The sequence below is a fragment of the Martes martes genome (assembly GCF_963455335.1).
Source record: "Martes martes genome assembly, chromosome: 11".
NCBI classification, from domain to species: domain Eukaryota; kingdom Metazoa; phylum Chordata; class Mammalia; order Carnivora; family Mustelidae; genus Martes; species Martes martes.
In genome coordinates, this window is record NC_137899.1 from 34,211,216 (window position 1) to 34,229,791 (window position 18,576).

The window sequence follows — 18,576 nt, forward strand, 5'->3', positions numbered from 1 at the left end:
GTAAAATGAGGTGAGATTGTCTTTCTGTCCACTTTTCTTAGAGGGCTTGTAGAATAGCTCTTATACTTTGTACCTGAACAAATGTTTAACTTATGTCCCTTCTGTGAAGCCAGTATGATTCTTTGTAAACTCAAGTTATGAATTTTAATCAGGGTTGGTTGGTGGATCCTCTCCAACATAAGATTTTGCTTTTCTAGGCATTTCTTTGATGCAAATGGCACTAGGGAGACTTGGTTTACTCCTGACTCAGTAATGTGTGAAAACGCCATTTGTCACCATTGGGAGGGAGGAAGGGGAAAGGTAAGAAAAGGGCAGGTTCCTCATGTTAGTGTCAATCAAGGGGAAATTGGGAAGAGTTTATTGTAGGCAAGTGCCTGGTGGAATGGACTCTACCCTTGTGGCCACAAACATAAGTCTGGGTAGTGCATATGCCTGGAAGGAATCTAGTATACAGTAGAGTTCAAGGGCAGGGCTTCAGTTCTTGCAAAGGGGTATTGGCTGGAGCATAGCTTCTCATACATGGTAGTATGTTGGGATCATCTGGACAGATTTTAAAAATGCCAGGTCCCACCCCTAGAGATTCTAATGTAACTGATATGGAATAAGGCTTGGTATTCCGGGGCTCAGAACTACTGTTCTAGAGTGACCAAGGATCTCACCCACGGAGGTGGATGATTGGCATAAATCCCACCTGTCAGGGTAGAGGCAGGTGCCCATAGAGTGGGAGAGGATTATGATCCAGTGAGCAGAGCAGAAACATAATGGTGACCAGGCTGAGGATTTGGTCTGTAAGCGTCACACCAGCCCTGCCCTTTTTATGGTGACCACATCATCCTGATTTGCCTGTGGCTTCCTTGGATGTAGCACCAATGCAGCAACCTACATCCTGTGAAACCCCTTGGTGTGAGGCTAGCAGGATGGTTGACCACACTGGTCCCTTTCATCAGGCTAAGGCGTCCCGCATACCAGCACCTACAACAAGTAGCACTGCTCTACATGGCTTTGTCCATGGTAGAATTCTCACATATTCTTATCTCACCTTTTATCTTCTATATTGTTTCTGATAAAGCTGGCTGACTTGGGTCATACAAGAAGAGGTGTGGAGAAGAACTATGACTGTTTATGTTCTTTCTGCTTTGTTAAGACTCTGCTGAGGAACCAGTGCAGTTTTTCAGGGAGCTCAGCCCTGAGAGCAGGGACAAGTGTGGTATAAAGCAGTTGCTCTCAAACTTTGGAGTGCATTGAAGTCAGCTGGAGGGTTGGCTAACACACAGGTAGCTGGATCATATTCCGAGACCTTTTGATTAGGTAAGCCTGGTGTGAGGCTCGAGAATTTGAATTTCTAACAAGTGCATGTTATTATGCTGGAAACTGCTCTTTGATAACTGCCAGTGTAAAGAGACTTGACTGGGCATCTGTCTAAGTAGGTAGGAAGGTTCTCTCTTAATCCGTGTCTCCTCATTTGTAAAGTATTCGCCTCATCAGTCATTGTGAATTCTCTCATAAATCACCAACATCACCAAACAGAATGCCTAGGTTATGGTAGATAGTTTCATTCTGTGAAACTATCATTCTGGTATCCTCTACATGGAGATGATTTGGTATTGGACTGAGTATTTTTAGATTAGTAATTCCAAATACAGTATTCAGAATCAGCTGGGGAATTTTTTGCAACTCTAAAAACCCTGGAGCCCTACCTCCTTGGAGATTCTGATCCAGTAGCTCTGAGGGAAGTCCTGAGAATCATTTGGTTTACAAAGCCCACCAGGATGAGTCTTTAGTTTGGGGAACAGTTTTGGGAATCCCTGTTACTGAGCAACCATTCTCTAGTGCAGGCATTCTCAATCACTGCATTTTCATCGAATCATCTGGGCATTGGTAAAGATGCTAATGCCTGTGTCCCATCTACAGAGATAATGATTTAATTGATTTGGATGTTGACCTGGGCATTGGGATTTTAAAAGCTCCCCAGGTGATTCTGATATGCAGCTAACGTTGAGAACCACTGTTCTGGTGTATTCCTAGAGTAAGAAAAAACATGGTAGTATTTGTAAAAATGCAGATTCTCAGTCTCAATTCTGAGCTACCTAAACAAACTCTTGGGGCCAGAAACATAGTAATCTGCATTATTAATCAACAGCCCTGAACTGTTAGTCTTAGCAAATAAATTAAGAGAAGCTTAGCTCAAGGGATATGATAGAATCCCTCATTGAGTAATTATGCCCTGACTGCCCCCCTTACCTATTTATATAGTAGTTTACAGTGGACTTGACTTTGTTATTTCATGGAATTCCTTGGAATTCCATGGAATACTCTTATTAGCAGCGTGAGTAGATATTAATCCCATCTTGTTGGTGAGGAAACTGAGATTCACTGTTTTCTAACAGCACACTTGGAGATATAAACATAGATTTAGGTACAATTGCTTCCCTGAAAAGATACCATAGACTAGGGGAGGGCATAAGGCAGAAACAGGAATGCAAGTGTAAAGAGGTGCAGTAGATCTGATAGTATATGAACATTCATAAAGAATTCAGAAAGCAAGGTTAATGAGAAGTAATTTGTGAGGAGGAGGAAATCAGCCGGCTTTTTGAGGGAGGTGGCCCTGGCTCATCTTGGAACTGATAAAGTTGTAGAATTTCCTTTGAGGGTCTGAATAAAGGGCAGATGACTGTGGCCTTGCTGCTGTGCTCCCCTTGGTTCCTCTTATTGGCTTTCTGTAGTTTTATAACCCAGTCTGTGTAGCTTCCTTTGTGCTTTCAGTGTATCATATTTGTAACAAATTCTGTTTTTCTTTTGAGATCTTTCTGGCTCTTTAATAAATATGCGGTTTATCTTTGAATTTTGCAAATAAGTGATTATTTTAACTTCCTTAGAATAAAAATTGCAATAAGCCTTTTGTCCACCAGGGAGATAAACCAGTAGACATAGGATTTTTATTTTTATAGAGGTGGGTAATTTTTTTTTTTAGCTCTATCTAATTATCTAAAAATAAACATCTGTACTATTATGATTGTGTTATTAAATCAAGGAGTATGAAGAAGGTTTCAATGACAGCAGGTTTATTTCTGTAACAAAAGAGACTTTAAGGAATGAAGCTATGACTGGCAGTCGGATAAGGAGCCGAGCTCTATTAGGACGTGCTGACTTTTCTCTTTCCCTACATATGTCTTAGATTATTATATATAATATCTACTTTCAGAAAGCATCTGGTTCCTCAAGAAACTTGTATGAAGATATGGAAAACTTTTATAATTTATAAGACTCAACAAAGTTGGCTTAAGTAGTGACCTTTCTTGCAGTATACCATTTTTAATAAAATGCAGTTTCTTATTTTCAAACACAGTGCATCTTTAAAAACAGATATAAGTGGGACGCCTGGGTGGCTCAGTTGGTTAAGCAGCTGCCTTCGGCTCAGGTCATGATCCCAGCATCCTGGGATCGAGTCCCACATCGGGCTCCTTGCTTGGCAGGGAGCCTGCTTCTCCCTCTGCCTCTGCCTGTGCTCGCTCACTCTCTCTCCCTCCCTCTCTCTGACAAATAAATAAATAAAATCTTTAAAAAAAAAAAAAACAGATATAAGTGCCAAGAAATGTAATTTTATTTGTCCCTTAAAACAAATTTAAAAGGCACATATTTTTTGACCTGCCAGATTCACATCTAGTAATGTGTTCTACCTAGATATCAAAAGAATTGCACAAAAATATGAGAAAAGGGGGGTGCCTGGGTGGCTCAGTGGATTAAAGCCTCTGCCTTCGGCTCAGGTCATGATCCCAGGGTCCTGGGATCGAGCCCCACATCAAGCTCTCTGTTCAGCAGGGAGCCTGCTTCTCCCCTTCTCTCTGCCTGCCTCTCTGCCTACTTGTGATCTCTCTCTGTCAAATAAATAAATAAAATCTTTAAAAAATATATATGTGAAAGGATGTTTGAAATATTGTTTATGATGACCAAAAAAATGAAGATAATCTAAATGTCTTTTGGTACAGGAATGCTTAAATGAATTATGGTTCATCCCATAATGGAATATTATGCTATTATGGAAAGAATGAGATAATTGATATACAAAGATGTCAAGGTTACCTTAAGGAAAAAAGTCAAGTGGCAGAACAGTGTGTACAGGGTAAACCTATTTATGCACTGAAACAGATACCTGTGTATTTATGTATTTCCTTAAATATGCCATTTAGACCATTCCTGATATGGTACACAGAATCTGTCAAAAATGCTTGCTTTTCAGGAATCAGCTGCCTCCAATGTGTATAAAGGGAGTATTTTTCACTCATTACCATATGCATCCTGAATTCTTAGAAATGTTTCCATAAGCATTTATTATTTTTAAAATACTAGATAAAAAGTATTTGAGTAAACTCAAAATCTATTAAATTTTATGTATTTTAATAATTAATAAATCAATAAGTTCATTGTAATAACTTCGTTACTTTAGTTCATGGTTTAAATAATTACTGCCATATGGTGAATCCCTTAAAAAAGTCACAACACAGAAATTAATTCCCATCATTTAGAAGAATTACATATACCACCAGCTGAGAGCCTCAAAACTGGAATTCTAGTAGCCCAACTGAAGACATTTTACCCCCCTGTTGTTTGTGCTTCTCTTAAAGTGTCATGGAAACATTTGATAATGAGTCAACCAGATTGAGCTCCTCTCATTTGCAGTGTTAGGCTTTTGTGCAGATGGGTCTCGATCATATGCTATTTTTGGATCCACTCCTATTTTACAGAATCAGAAATAAGTGAAAGATTGTTTTTCGTTATCTAATCATCTATTTAGTCCTGGTATATTGGAAGATTGTTTTAAAACATGAATTCTTTGTTCTTTTTATGATTTAATGTAACATGTTTCCAAAGTTGGTATTTAAAAGAAAACATTAGTAATTTATAAGACATTTCTTATATGCCTTTGCCTCTGACATATTTTCCCCACATACATTGACTTGTCAATTTCCACTGTTCTGTAATCTGATACCATAATTCTTGTGATTATCTTTTTGGTTTCTACTGTCGTTATATTTGCTCTTCACTGTGAGTCTGAGATTTCAGAAAGAGACCTGATGGAGTTGGTTAGTCACTATCCAGTAGAGGGAAACATTTTCACACTGAATTCTTGCTCTATCCAGGTTACCTCATTTACTGTTGGCCCCTCAAGTCTGTCTAATAGAAAGCTAATGTGTTGATTTCTGGTCCAATTAGATGTTTCCAGGAAGGTCTTTTGAAACATAATGACCTCTAATTTAGAATCTAATCTTATGGACAATTCACCAGTCCAACAACCCAATAGAGGATATTTTAAACTCTGTTAAATTTACTCCCAGCCCTTCTCAAAAGATAAATTAAAACAAAACAAACCCCCAAAGAATCTGCCTGGGGGAGAGTTTAGATTGCACTAGATCCCATAGGTTCTAGGCCCAACTCATAAGTAGTGTAGGGGAAATGACACAGGCCTTGCATTTACATGTTCACACACAGTTTGCCTTGGCTCTTGGAGATTGTGACCTATGTAGAAGAGAGATAGCAATCTTTTTTTATCGGATTGGTATGAGTATTCAAGGTGATTGTGTATGTAAATTGAATAGAACAGTAATTAACACATAGTAATTTTTTTTTTTTTTAGAGGGCAAGAGAGAGTGCGTAAGTGAGTGTGTGAGTGGGTGGGGTAGGCGAGGAGGGGAAGGGCAGAGAGAGAGGGAGAATCTTAAGCAGGCTCCACCCAGCAGAGAGCCCAAGGGTGGGGGCACACTCAAGCACACGTGTGCTCTCTATCTCCTCATGACCTTGAGAGTATGACCTGGGGTATGTAAATCAAGAGTAGGGTGCTTAACCCACTCAGCCATCCAGGCGCCCCTATACATAGTATAGTAGTAGCCACATTTATTGAGTGCTTACTAAGTGTCAAGCATTATTCTAAGCTCTTTCTGCACTTTAACTCTTTAATCTTCTGAACAACCTTGTGAAATTGTTACACCCATTTGACAGATAACACCAGGAGGGTTCTGTAACTTGCTTCAGATTGCAGAGCTAGTAAATGAAGGAGCCGATAGCTCATGCTGTTAATATCTTCACCAAACCACCCTTACCCAGACAGTCAGGGTCTGGCTTTATTTCTGTGTGTAAGTCTGTGGTTTACTTGATGATCCCTCCTGTCAGGCTTCCAGGTGGAGTACCACCCTTTTCTTTCTTACCCTCCATCACATCTACCCTCGGTCCTGGGTTCGTGATGCTCAGTGACTCCCTTGGGGATTTGGAGGTGTCCCAGGAGCAGTGCCCTTTTACCTGTTCCCTGCCACCTCCCCAGAACTGGGCTTCACCCCATCCTGTAGGTTTATCTCATGAGAAGCAGCCATCACAGGCCAGGCTGCCTTCTTGGAATTTCAGTGAAGAGAATGTCTTCAGCCTTGTTACGTCCTGTGTGTTCCTGTTCTCTCCCCTCCACTTGTCAAGCCCTGAATATTTTAGGTAGGATTAATCCTTAAGGCAGACTGTAAAGCCAGCCGGCCACATTTGCCCCTTTAAACCACCCCATTCTATTAGTCCTTTCTATCTCAGTATGTCAGTTGAATTACCAGCTTTTAGCTTCTGAAGAAATAGGAGATCAGTGAGAGAATGGAAAAGGCCATTTAGAACAATGCTTCTCAAACTTTAATATGCATGTGAATCGCCTGGGACCTTGTTAAGATGCCTTTTATAGTAAGTGGGTGGGTGGGGGCTGGGGTTTGGGATTGTTTCTGACCAGCTCCTGAGTGTCTCAACACCCGCTGGTTTCTATACCACACTCTGAGTGGCAGGTATTTAAAGACTGAGACACCACCCTGAGGCGGCAGAGGACTTACCCTATTACCTCTTACAAGAACATTTAATCCACAGAAATGAGTCTCATGGGAATTAATGTAATCAGCTGCCAGAAGAAACTTTGGAATTTCAAGCCCCACCCAGACTGCTTACTGGTAAAGCCGTTCATGGTTGGAGAACAGAATAGCACAAACTTGTCAAGTTTTGATATAAACACCATAAAGATAAGCATTTTCCCTCCATCAATTTAATTTAGTGACTCTCAAATGATGACTCTACATATTTACTTCAAGTATGGGAAAGAGGATCATCTTGCTGCTGCTCAAGGTCGGGTTTCTCATGACGGGGGAGATAGAGGATTGCGCTGATCCTCATGCAAGGGCCCCATGGGCATTTCAGTATCTGTTGCTTTGTTCTTTCTCTCGTCACCTACATAAAAGGCAAGTTCAGTCAACTTTTATTTCGCCTGCTTTTGATATGGAGTTGGCTCCCTGGGAGTGTTTATGAATAATTCTGTTAGAACAGGTTTGATAACACTAATCTGAATAAGGAAATATTCTTCAGAGCTTTGTACGTGGAGGTGTGGTGTGGGCAGGAACCTGTGAAGTGAAGCGGGTGATTCTCCTGGTGATGGCAGAGCCTGATGCTCTCTGTTTCTGCTTCCAGGGAGGAGAGCACTGCTACTACCAGGGCCACATCCGAGGAGACCCCGCCTCCTTTGTTGCATTGTCCACATGCCATGGGCTTCAGTAAGTTTCTTTAGTTTTTTGTACCGTCCATTCTTTCAATCCCTTATTTCCTTCAGGTTTAATTCACTGTAATCAAAATCTTAATTTTATGTCAAGAAATAATTTTAAATTGTGATGGCTCTGATCTTTTTCTCTTTTGAGGTTTATAAACTCAGCAGATTTTGAAATTAGAGTCGCAGAAACAGACCAGGGTCTTTGGAATTATGATAGGATACCCTACAGTGGTGTTTGAAGCTTTTTTCTAGTTTTATTCAAGTTGTGACAAGAGTGACTTGGGTAACATTGGTTCTCTGGAGGCTTAGCCCCTTGGTACTGCTCTGCCCCTACTCCTTCTGGATGTTAGTTTTCATGTTTTTATGGAATAACAGAAATTTCAGTAGGTGGAAACTCTTGACTCCTTGCACAAAGACAACAGACTGCACGTCACCTCAAGGGCTCATGTGTTCCAGCCAGAATCCCACCTAAAACCCACAGTGAGCTTGTGGGAGGGTCCGTCTGTTCTCAGAAATCTCTAAGGAACAGAGTTTATCCTTCCTCGGGGGCCTTGCTTCCTTTCTCATAACCTTCATTATCAAAGAATGTTTGCTGATGTTTACCATGGGAATAATCTACTTCCTCCGTTCTGTCGCTGATGGTGTTACACAGGTGGCCGTCTCTTATTTATTTTGTGAACCCCTTATAAAGCTACCGTGTCATTCCTCTGCATTCTACTTAGGCGAAATCATCTCAATTCTTTTTTGTTTGTTTTACTTTTGGGGGGCACAGCACAAGTCAGCACTTTAGTTCTGTTAAATTTTTGTTTGGAAACTTGAAAATGCATCCTGTCAGCTCCCGAAGGTTTGAGATCCAGCTTTTCCACAGAGCTGGCAGTTCTGAGTGTCTGCTGCGTGCCCCCCCCCCCCAACTAGGAAAATCAAGGCAATGCGAACGTGTCTCCTGTGCCCAGCAGCTCAGAGCCTGGTGGGGACAGGTAAAGCTAGCTCAGCTTCCTCCTAGGGAATGTGATACGTGTATTGGTTTTCTTTGGGAGAGAAAGTCACAGGAAAAGGCAAGAAGAGAGTGGGCCCTGAGGAATGAGGTAGTGCTTGAGAGCTCCAGAGAAATGTCACCTGAAGAAGCTGGAGTCGGCCCAAGAACGGGCTTTGATAGAGTCTTCCGAGAGCGGTCGGCGCAGAGGTCTTGAAGGAAGCCAGGAAAGAGAAATGACGGAAGAGCCTGGAAAATCGAGCTGGTCTGCCTGAGCCGTGCCTTGGGTCAGGCTCGGGCAGTAAGTATGTCAGAGGCAGAAGGGAGAGAATGTGGGAACTCTGGAACTTAAGTAGCCAGGGGAAGGAGGCCAGCTGCCTGAGAGCGCAGAAGACCTCCATCCGCTTACTGCTGGTTCTAAAAGACATTTACTTATTTTAAATAAATTATTTGACTAAAGAGACATTTTTACAAACAGGAATCCATGCCTTCTATCTGAGGGCCTTGGTTTTCTTATCTAGAGAAGGAAACATTGAAATGCCCTTCAGTAATAAAACTGTTCTATCTGATCTCAAGATGATCACAGCTTTCAGCTAAGAATAGTACCCTGGGCCCATCGACATTTGTGACAGCAAATGTATGATAGTGATAAAAAGAAGAGGCGGTTTTCCCTCTCTCTTCCTCTTAAAATCTCAGCCCAGAGTTACCATGTGAGCATCTTATCCAGGACTAGTCCATTCTGCTTTCCAGTTTTCCAAGCGGACACCGTATTTCTGAGAAGCAGTGAGAAGGCATCACTGAGAACCCGAGACCAAGAGCTTGCTACTCAACCTGATGGGAAAGAAACTGTAAGGAAACCTCAGTGACTAGATTAGGAGTAGAACCCAGAGCCAGCTTCAGTTGTTTTAAGAAAGTAAAATTTACCTCTGCCTTGAGAAACTTTTTTATTTAAAACTAAACAAAAGGAGACAAACAGAATATGCAGCATGTGTCTAGGAACACTGTTAGGATTGCATAGAAGCATGTTTGGGTGTTCTTAGAATTTTATGAGCGTAGTAGATAAATTTACTCTTGTTCCTTCTTGTTATTTAGTAATTATTCTCATGTTGATTTTTACCTTCTGAACAAAAATTGCTGACAAATATTTTAAGGGCTATTAATAAATATTAAATAATTTATGTTGTCTCAATTACAGTGATTTGGATTTGAAATAGATTATTTCATCCATGACTCATCTTTTATAAATTACCAAGTACATAAGGAGATTTTTACTGAATTCAGTTGAAGAACATAAAGGAGAAAAATAACCAGATTTATGTTTTTTCCATAAAGAACCTGCAAATGCACATTTTATTTTTCAAATTCAAAGGACTAATGGGCAATATTTTGGTCCTGATACTTTTGATGTTATGACAAAATCCTGTAGCTATGGGAACCTAAAAGAACGGAATCAAATGTAAGTTTGTTGCCCTCTTGTGGCAATTTGTGAGAATGGCTGTTTCTTTTCAAAATCTTGGTTTGATCCAGCGTTTTAAAATTTCAGCTCAATTGGCCTATCATAAATAGGTCCTAGCTGCAGTTTTTATCAGATATATACTGTGTGTGGACTTACTGCACTAATTGGAATTTATATAAATATAAGAGAAAGGTATCAATCCTCAAAGCAAATAAAACATATACTTTCTTAATAGTTAAAGAATTACTAATGGCACATTGTCATACAGGGAGCCATAATCTTCTAGATATATATGGTCTCAGATTTTGCTTTCTTTACACCGTGTATCATGATGTTTAAACCCAATAAAAGTCACTGATTTTCACATTCGGCACTGACCTGATGCAAGAGGAAATAGTACCCTGTATTATTTAAACAAAACAATCTGCTTACTGCTTGATCAGCATAGCCATGTGAGCTTTGGCAAAGGGTGATGGTTCTGTACAATTTTCTGGATGAGTCTGCCCAGTTCTCAGCAGGGGCAGAGAGACTGTCTATTGTTGTCTTTGGTCTACAGTTTTGAAAAGGCTCCCCCCAATTCTGATTCCTTAGGCATGTATTGTTAGTAATATCTTGCAGAATGCATCTGTTTATCTTTAAATTCCAAATGCAGTGCCATCCGAATTCAAAAAGTGTACTTTGGTTGAAAACCTTACGGATGTGAGAGTAGCTGTTCTAAGGGTATATGAAAGTTGAGGACATGTGGAAGATATTGCAGTAAGAATGGAAGTATTTGTATAGAGGCAGAGCTGGAGGCCATTATAATTATAGCTCAGGGAAACCAACTGATTTCATGAAGCCCTCAGTGAAAGATAAATACTGTTCTGTGCCTAACAGTTCGGGTCTCGGGCAGTCCTTTCCATTTAACACTGAAAAATGACTGCAGGAAATCACACCTTGTCCCCCCTCAAATGCCTGAACAAGACAACACATTTCTTCGGCATCATAAGGGACTTGATCTTAGTAGAAAGACCATGTTCTCCTAAAAGGAGTGGCCATTGGGATCTCTCTGGATGAGCTGAGGCCATATGTAGATTAAAATGCCCTCCAGAGGATTCCTTCGTTGGCGGATAGTCATCTCCAGCCTAAGAGGTCAAAACCCAGCTGCAGAATCATGCCCTCTTCCCTGCATCCTGCTTCCACGTGCCCAGGCCGTTCTGTCCTTCCTGTGACTTTGATTAAATGGGAATTCCATCTCACCAGTTACTGAGGTCGAAACCTTGGAGTCTTCACTGACACCACTCTTTCTTGCATACTGCATTACAAATCTGCCAATAAATCTGCTTGGTTGGTTGTACTTTTGAAAAGTATCCAAAATTTGACTTGTTCTCATCATCTCCACCAATACCACTGTGATCTAGGTGGCTACCATTTTTTTCACCTGGATTATCACAATAACTTCTCCATTTGTATCTTTGCCATCCAAAATACTAATTTAACACAGCAGTTGGAGCAATTATTTTCAAATTTAAAAGTGATTGTGTTTCTCTCTGCTTTTAAACCCCTGCAGTGGCTTCACATGTCTCTCAGACTAAAAGCCACTGCCCTTAGAAGGGCCTGCCTCATGTGGTCCCCACTCTTCCTCTGATCTCATTTTATGGCTCCCCTTACCCCCCCCCCCCGCCCCCCGCCAGCTACATTGCATCCTTGATGTTCCTGGAGCACACTTAGGGCTCGAGAGTGACAAGTTCTTTGCTCAGATATCCTTATGGCTCATCCCTTCACTTCTTTCAGATCTTTGTTCAAATACCATCTTCTCTAGAAAGCCTTTCTCTGAAACTGTATAAATCAACAGTCTTCTTTCCTTGGTCTCTGCACCCAGTCCTCTGGCACCATTTATTGCCCTTAACCTGCTTTATTTTTCTCCCTAGCATTTTTCACCACCTCATATATATTTAGTTCATGATATTTTTTTTTATCTGTCAGAATTGGTCTGTTTTTGTCCACTACTGTATCCCCAGCACCTAGAGCAGTGCATTGTGGGTGCTTTGATGTATGCTGAATGAGTGAATGGGTGAAGACGTAGCCAACTGCAGATGGGCAATTCAGGAACCAATCTGCCTGGACTCTCTCTCTTCCTGCCTCTGTTCCTCCTGGTTATGTAATTTGGGCAAGTTACTTCATCTCTTTGAGCTTTGGTTTCCTTTCCTGTAAAATGAGTGTAGGCCAATGTATGAGTGTACCTCCCACATTTGTGGAAAAGATAAAATGAGTGTCAAGTTTTTAGCTCATGGTAAGCTGTTGAAATGTGTTACCTCTTGTTAGGAGAGCAGGTGTGTGGTAGGAAGGCAGTTCTCGGGAGAGTCCCTGACAGTCTGCATCAGAACCGCCTGGGGTTTGTTTAAAATGCAGCTAGCTTCCTGGGCCCTCGCCAAGAAATCTGAGGAAGGCCCTGAAAGTCTTAACATTTTTGCAAGTTCTCCAGATGACTATTTGCATATTAAAGGTTTAGAATTATGTGTCGGAAGGAGGATAATGGATCCCACAATTAGAGAATGATAATCCTGAACCTAGGCAAGGGTCAGGACACGGGGACCCTGCTGCTGATGGGGAGTCAGAGGGAGGGGTATGCACACGCATGTGTGGTATGGTGCAATGTGTATGTATATATGGGGTATAGTTTGGGGAGATATGTGTGGTGTGGTGTGTAGTATGTCATCTGTATGTGGGGGGGTGTGGTGTATGTGGGGAGCAAGTTTGTAGGGTGGTGTGTGGTATGTATGGAGAGAGAGAGTGTGTGTGTGTGTGTGTCTGTGTGTGTGTCTGTGGTGTGTAGCTGGTGGTGATGGGTGGTAATGGGAAGTGAATGTTGAGAAGTAAATTGGTCCTCTGGCAGCTGCTTTTAAAAGAATCTTGTTCTGAGGCAAGAGTTGATAGCCATGCCTAATTATTTTCTTGTCCTTGGCAGTGGGATGTTCTATGATGGGAACCACACCTATCTCATTGAACCGGAAGAAAATGACACCTCCCAAGTAAGTGTTCTTTCTGTTTTGCTGTGGCAAATGTAAAAATTGATATTGAGAGCTTTTCCCCTTCTTTTTTCCTCCTCTTTTTGTCTCTATTTTATTTTCTTATTTTTAGAGCCAGAATAATAAATATAAATATATACATATATATAAAATTAAGTACTAAGTTAAGGGGCGCTCAGGTGGCTCAGTTGTTAAGCATCTGCCTTCAGCTCAGGTCATGATCCCAGGGTCCTGGGATCGAGCCCTGCATCAGGCTCCCTGCTCAACGGGGAGTCTGCTTCTCCCTCTTCCACTCCCCGTGCCTGTGTTCCCTCTCTCTCTGTATCTCTCTCTGTCAAATAAATAAATAAAATCTTAAAAAACAATACTATGTCAAAATCACAAGGTTTTTTCCCCCCCTCTTCTGAAGTGTTCTGAAGCCTCCATTTTTGTTCTTTCTACATCATAATGTGTTATGATTTGTCTTAGTTCGCTCAGGTAGTCATAACAACTTAGTGGGGGCCTTAAACAACAGAAATTTATTTTTGCACAGTTCTGGTGACTGGAAGTCCAAGATCCAGGTGCCAACAGGGTCTGTGTCTGTCGAGGGCTCTGTCCTTGGGTTGTGATGATGTCCTTTCCTGCTGTGTGCCCATATAGCAGAGACACAGAGCTGTGGTGTCTCTTCTTAGAAGGGCACCAGCCCCAACCCACCCTTAAGACCTATTTTAACCTTAATCACCTTCTCATATGTTCTGTCCAAATACAGTCATGTTGGGAATGAGGAACTAAACATAGGAGTTTTGTGGGGGGTGGGGGGCACAAACATTTAGTCTGTAACAGACCAACGCAATAGAAATGGGATTTCCACTTCTCTTTCTTTTCTAGATTTCAGATTATTCTCTGTTGCCCATTGTCTGTAGAGCCTTGTGCTGATGAAATGTAGAGAAATCTAAGTTTTCTTAATTCTCTCCTTCCCTTTAGTTGCAACATTCATTTTCCACAAATTAAAAAAGCATTGAGTTTCTATTGTAGACTGCAGAGACATGTAACACACTTCCATTCTTGCTCTGTGCACATGGATATTCTTCCTTGTATTCAAGTGTTCAAACACTTGGGGCAAATAATTTCTAAAAATACACACTATTTTGTCACCCATAAAGTGGAACTATTTGTTTTTTAAAAGATTTTATTTATTTTTGCAAGAGAGGGTGAGGGAGCATGAATGGAGAGGGGGGTGCAGAGGGAGGAGCAGACTCCCTGCTGAGCAGGGAGCCCAATGCGGGGCTCCATCCCAGGACCCTGGGGTCATGACCTGAGCTGAAGGCAGACGCTTAACTGACTGAACCACCCAGGTGCCCAAGGGGAGCTGTTTGTATTGTGTTGTATTTTCTGGATGCCCATTGTTGGCTTTTATATCACTTTGCCTGGACAGGTGATGTTTTTTACAACGATATCATGAAACTTGACTGTTTATGACATTCTATGTTTTTTAATTGAAAGGAGCCAGAAATAACTCTTTGAATGTTCATTAATTTTCTTAGATGAAACATGGTTTTATGTCTGTTGGTTTGTCACAGAACTTATATGAAATCTGAATTTTGGAGCAAGGTCCACTTGGGCATCTACTTGTACTAGTCATCTTACTCCCCAATACGAGACGATTGTGAGCTGGGCATGTCTTTGCCTGGCAAAACTATCTGGCTCTAAAAATGGGGCAGGGATCCATGGAAAGGAACCAGTTATAAAAAGCATTCGTCCATTTTCCCAGATGTCTTACTTCCCCTTGGGGAAGAAGTTCATTCATTTATTTTCCATTACTACAGGCTTTGGCTTCTCTGTCTGCAAAGGCATTTTGTTTCTAATAGGAGATCTCTCCGGCGCTGGGGGAATCTGGGAGCAGGGGAGGGTTGCGTGGGGGCCCATTGCCTTTCCGAATCCAGGAGAGTGTGTAGTCAAGCTGTGGTTCTTTTAGGAGTCTCAGCTTCTTGAGCTGTCATTGCCTGAGACTAGAGATAACTGGTTGCACGTGCTTAATCTCGGTTGTTTGTGTTCCTTCAGGAGGACTTCCATGTTCATTCAGTTTACAAGTCCAGACTGTTTGAATTTCCCTTGGATGATCTTCCATCCGGTATGATACTCATATGATGACTTTAAAAAAAAGTCAGCTTTAATAATTCATTTGAATGCTTTAGAGCTAATCTATATGTGGAATACCCTTCGCTCTTGACTGCTCATAACAGTTTTGGAGAGAAAGTGACATCGAGTCAAGGACATCAAGAGAGAATAAAATGCAAGCTGACTTCATGTTTGTAGTGAATGAGTTTAGAAAAATACAGCTTAAGCACATTGAAGGAAGACTTTCTAAAATTAGAAAAATCAGTAAGGTTTTTCTGAGTGGAGAAATAATGTTAGAGCAAAAATTGGTCTGCATAGACAAAATATAGAAAACTTCACTTCCAGTGAGATACTGATTCTGTAAATATAGGGATGAACTTGTAATCATTTTACTATTTGTTGTTTTCCTCAACTCTTTTTGCCTCAGCATTTTAAGAAAGAATGATTATAGATTAATGCTTTTTATTATTATTGTTTTTTAAAAATCTGTTTATTTATTTTAGAGAGTGGGGAGGCGCAGGAGGGGAGGGAGAGAATCTCAGGCAGACTCCCCATTGAGCACGAGCCTGATGCAGGGCTCCAGCCAGATCTGTCAACCCTGAGATTTTGACCTGAGCTGACACCAAGAGTAGGACACTTAACCAACTGCGCCATCCAGGAGCCCCTAATGCTTTTTATTATTATGTGCTTTTTTTTTGTGAAATTAGTCTTTGCTTCTCATGTGTGTTTGTTTACAGGCCCATTTATTTATAGATGTTAGTTTGAGTTGCTTCCAAACCTTCGCATGACTAGTAGGGCAGAGGACTTACACTTGGTCCTCGTTAGCGGAGCAGTGATTGTATGGAGGGCCTTTCTCTTTGGCTCTACAGGACTCCTCGGTTTTCTCCTCCTGAAGGTAGAACATACTCAGAATGTCTAATGTGGAGAAGCTTCCTTTCCTACTTAGTGAGCCCTGACCATGGCTATAGTACATTCTAATTTTTAATCTTTTATCTTCACTGCAGCTCTGTGAGATTGATAGGATTGTTCACATTTTGTAAGTGAAGAAAAGGCAGGCTCAGCTAGCCTGTCTTTTCCAGGTCCGACAGCTAGTCGGGGACTGAGCAGGGGTGCGGACTGTGCCACAGTGAGAATGTGCGCTGGGAGAGAGGTGCAGGGGAAATGAAACAATTCTCTGACGAGAGCATATCCTTATAAACTGCTGCTTAGGAAAACCACTTAAGTGTTTACATGGTTGGGGTGCCTGCTGGCTCAATTGGAAGAGCACCCAGCTCTAGATCTCAGGGTCATGAGCTCAAGCCGCACACTGGGTGTAGAGATTACTTAAATAAATAAAAACTTAAAAAAAAAAGTTTACCTTGTTTCCTCATGGGAAAATGAAATGAGTGTTTGCTAATGTCCTTTCTCTTAAGGAGGTTCATAACTCCTTGAACTTCTGCAGGTTTCTCTCCTGCTGGGATCCTGTTTTATAGAACTCACTATTTTGAAAAATCTGCAGATAAGCATACAAATGCTCTTACTTTACATAGGGACTTTAGACTGTCCTTCAGTTACCTTATGAAACTTTCCAATCCCTGTGATGAGAGGAAAATAAATCAGGACTAGCTGCCTGAGAATAAAACTACAATCTAATAGGTATTACTGGAAGCAATGAATATTTATTAATATTTAAAGTAATAAATAAAGATCCCTGTAAGGAATGTAATCCAATTGTACAATTTTTTTAGAATAAAATGTTTCCATCATAGTAAAAATTTTTTTTTTAAGATTTTATTTTAAAGCTATCTCTGTACCCAACATGGGGCTCGAACCTACAATGCTAAGATCAAGAGTCAAATGCTCTATCGACTGAAACAGCCAGGCATCCCTGATCATACAGTTTTTTACAAAAACTTTGTTCAGGGTTTCTTTTCTACAGAAATTTTAAAGATGACTTGGCAGTTTTGCTGTCATTAAAAATAACTTCATCCAAAACGCAGGTCTGTCTCAATTAGTTTCTGGTTTTCATTTCTTGTCAGAATTTGGCACTATCAATTTTAAAAGTGTTATTTGTCTTTCTAGATGCTTGGATTTATTATGATAAATCAGAAAAAAAAATCTTGTGAAATAAGCTCAAAAGTAAGCTTATTTATTTTAAATATAATAAGGTTTTCCTGGGCTTTGGATTATCAATACCTTTGTCTTGCTGTGCATTATGTATTTCCAAGAGAGGGAATATGATCAGGTGTTCCCAAACCTGTTTAACTGTGGAAGCTTTTGTTTTCTATGACACATCTCTTGGAACTAGTGTCCCTAAGAAAACATCTGAGAGGAGGCACCTGGGTGGCTCAGTGGGTTAAAGCCTCTGCTTTCAGCTCAGGTCATGATCCCAGGGTCCTGGATTGAGCCCTGCATCCGGCTCTCTGCTTAGCAGGGAGCCTTCTTCCCCCACCTCTCTGCTTACCTCTCTGCTTACTTGTGATCTCTGTCTGTCAAATAAATAAATAAATAATCTTTAAAAAAAAAAAAAGGAAAAAGAAAAAGAAAGCATCTGAGAAAGGTTTATTTATTTCTTATGGACCGCTTAACACAGTCTGTTTTTAAAAATTCCTGCAAAGAAATATATAAATCTTGTATACCATTATATAAGTTTTGCCACACGTGCACTCCCTTGGTGAGATTTGGCACATTTCCATCATCCTGGTGTCTTCCTTTGTTTCTCTTCCCAGTCCCTACTACCCACTTCTGCAATCCCTTTTCTGACTTTTAGGTTAGCCTGTTTTAGATCTTCATGCAAACGGAATCACACATTGTGTTCAGTTTCTTTTGCTTATCGTATGCCTATGAGATTAATGTTGTCAGAGATTAGCAACAGTTCATTCTTTTCAGTTACTGGGTATGTTCTGCTGTTTAGAGTTACCACAGTCTTTTATCCATTCTGTTGATGGACATTTGGGTTGTTTCCAGCTTTGGGCCATTACGAATAAAAAAACTCTAAACATTCTTGTAGAAATCTTTTTTGTGGACACGTGTTTACAATTCTTCTGTCAAATACCTGGCAGTGGAATTATTGGGTCTGAAGGTAGGTTTGTGTTTGTATAGTAACGTTCTCACACTGAAGTGCACACACAGACTGCTGGCTCCGTGTCGAGAGGGTTTTTTCAGGCCCCTGAATTGAGATATGAGTGACATTAGAGGAAAGCTGTACCTAATTATTGTATACAACTTGAGTTTAGAGATAAATGTACATCCATGGAGTCATCACCATAATCCCTGCCCTGAGTGTGTCCATTAACTCCGAAAGTTTCTTTCTACCATCTTTATTATTGTTATTGTGTTATTGGTAGTATTAGTGAAAAGACTGCAACATAAGATCTACACTGTTAGCAGAATTTATGTATACAAAATAGTATAATTAATTCTGGCCGCTCTGCTGTACAGGACCTTTAGGACTTATTCCTCTTGTAGAACTGAAACCTTGTGCCCTTTGACCAGTACCTCCCTGCTTCCCCCT

General features: G+C 40.8%; 1 protein-coding gene across 5 annotated transcripts in view; it reads left to right on the forward strand.

Annotated features, from left to right (window-relative positions):
- ADAM22 (ADAM metallopeptidase domain 22) overlaps nucleotides 1-18,576 on the forward strand; it is a gene marked incomplete at its 5' end in the record, with an annotated part of 227,572 nt that overhangs the window by 134,687 nt on the left and 74,309 nt on the right. For all 5 annotated transcript variants that reach the window (XM_080818828.1, XM_080818829.1, XM_080818830.1 and 2 more), the window contains 3 exons: nucleotides 7,474-7,556; nucleotides 12,926-12,989; nucleotides 15,027-15,096. In XM_080818828.1, coding sequence (XP_080674954.1) covers nucleotides 7,474-7,556; nucleotides 12,926-12,989; nucleotides 15,027-15,096 — 217 coding nt within the window. The remainder of the gene's footprint in view (nucleotides 1-7,473; nucleotides 7,557-12,925; nucleotides 12,990-15,026; nucleotides 15,097-18,576) is intronic.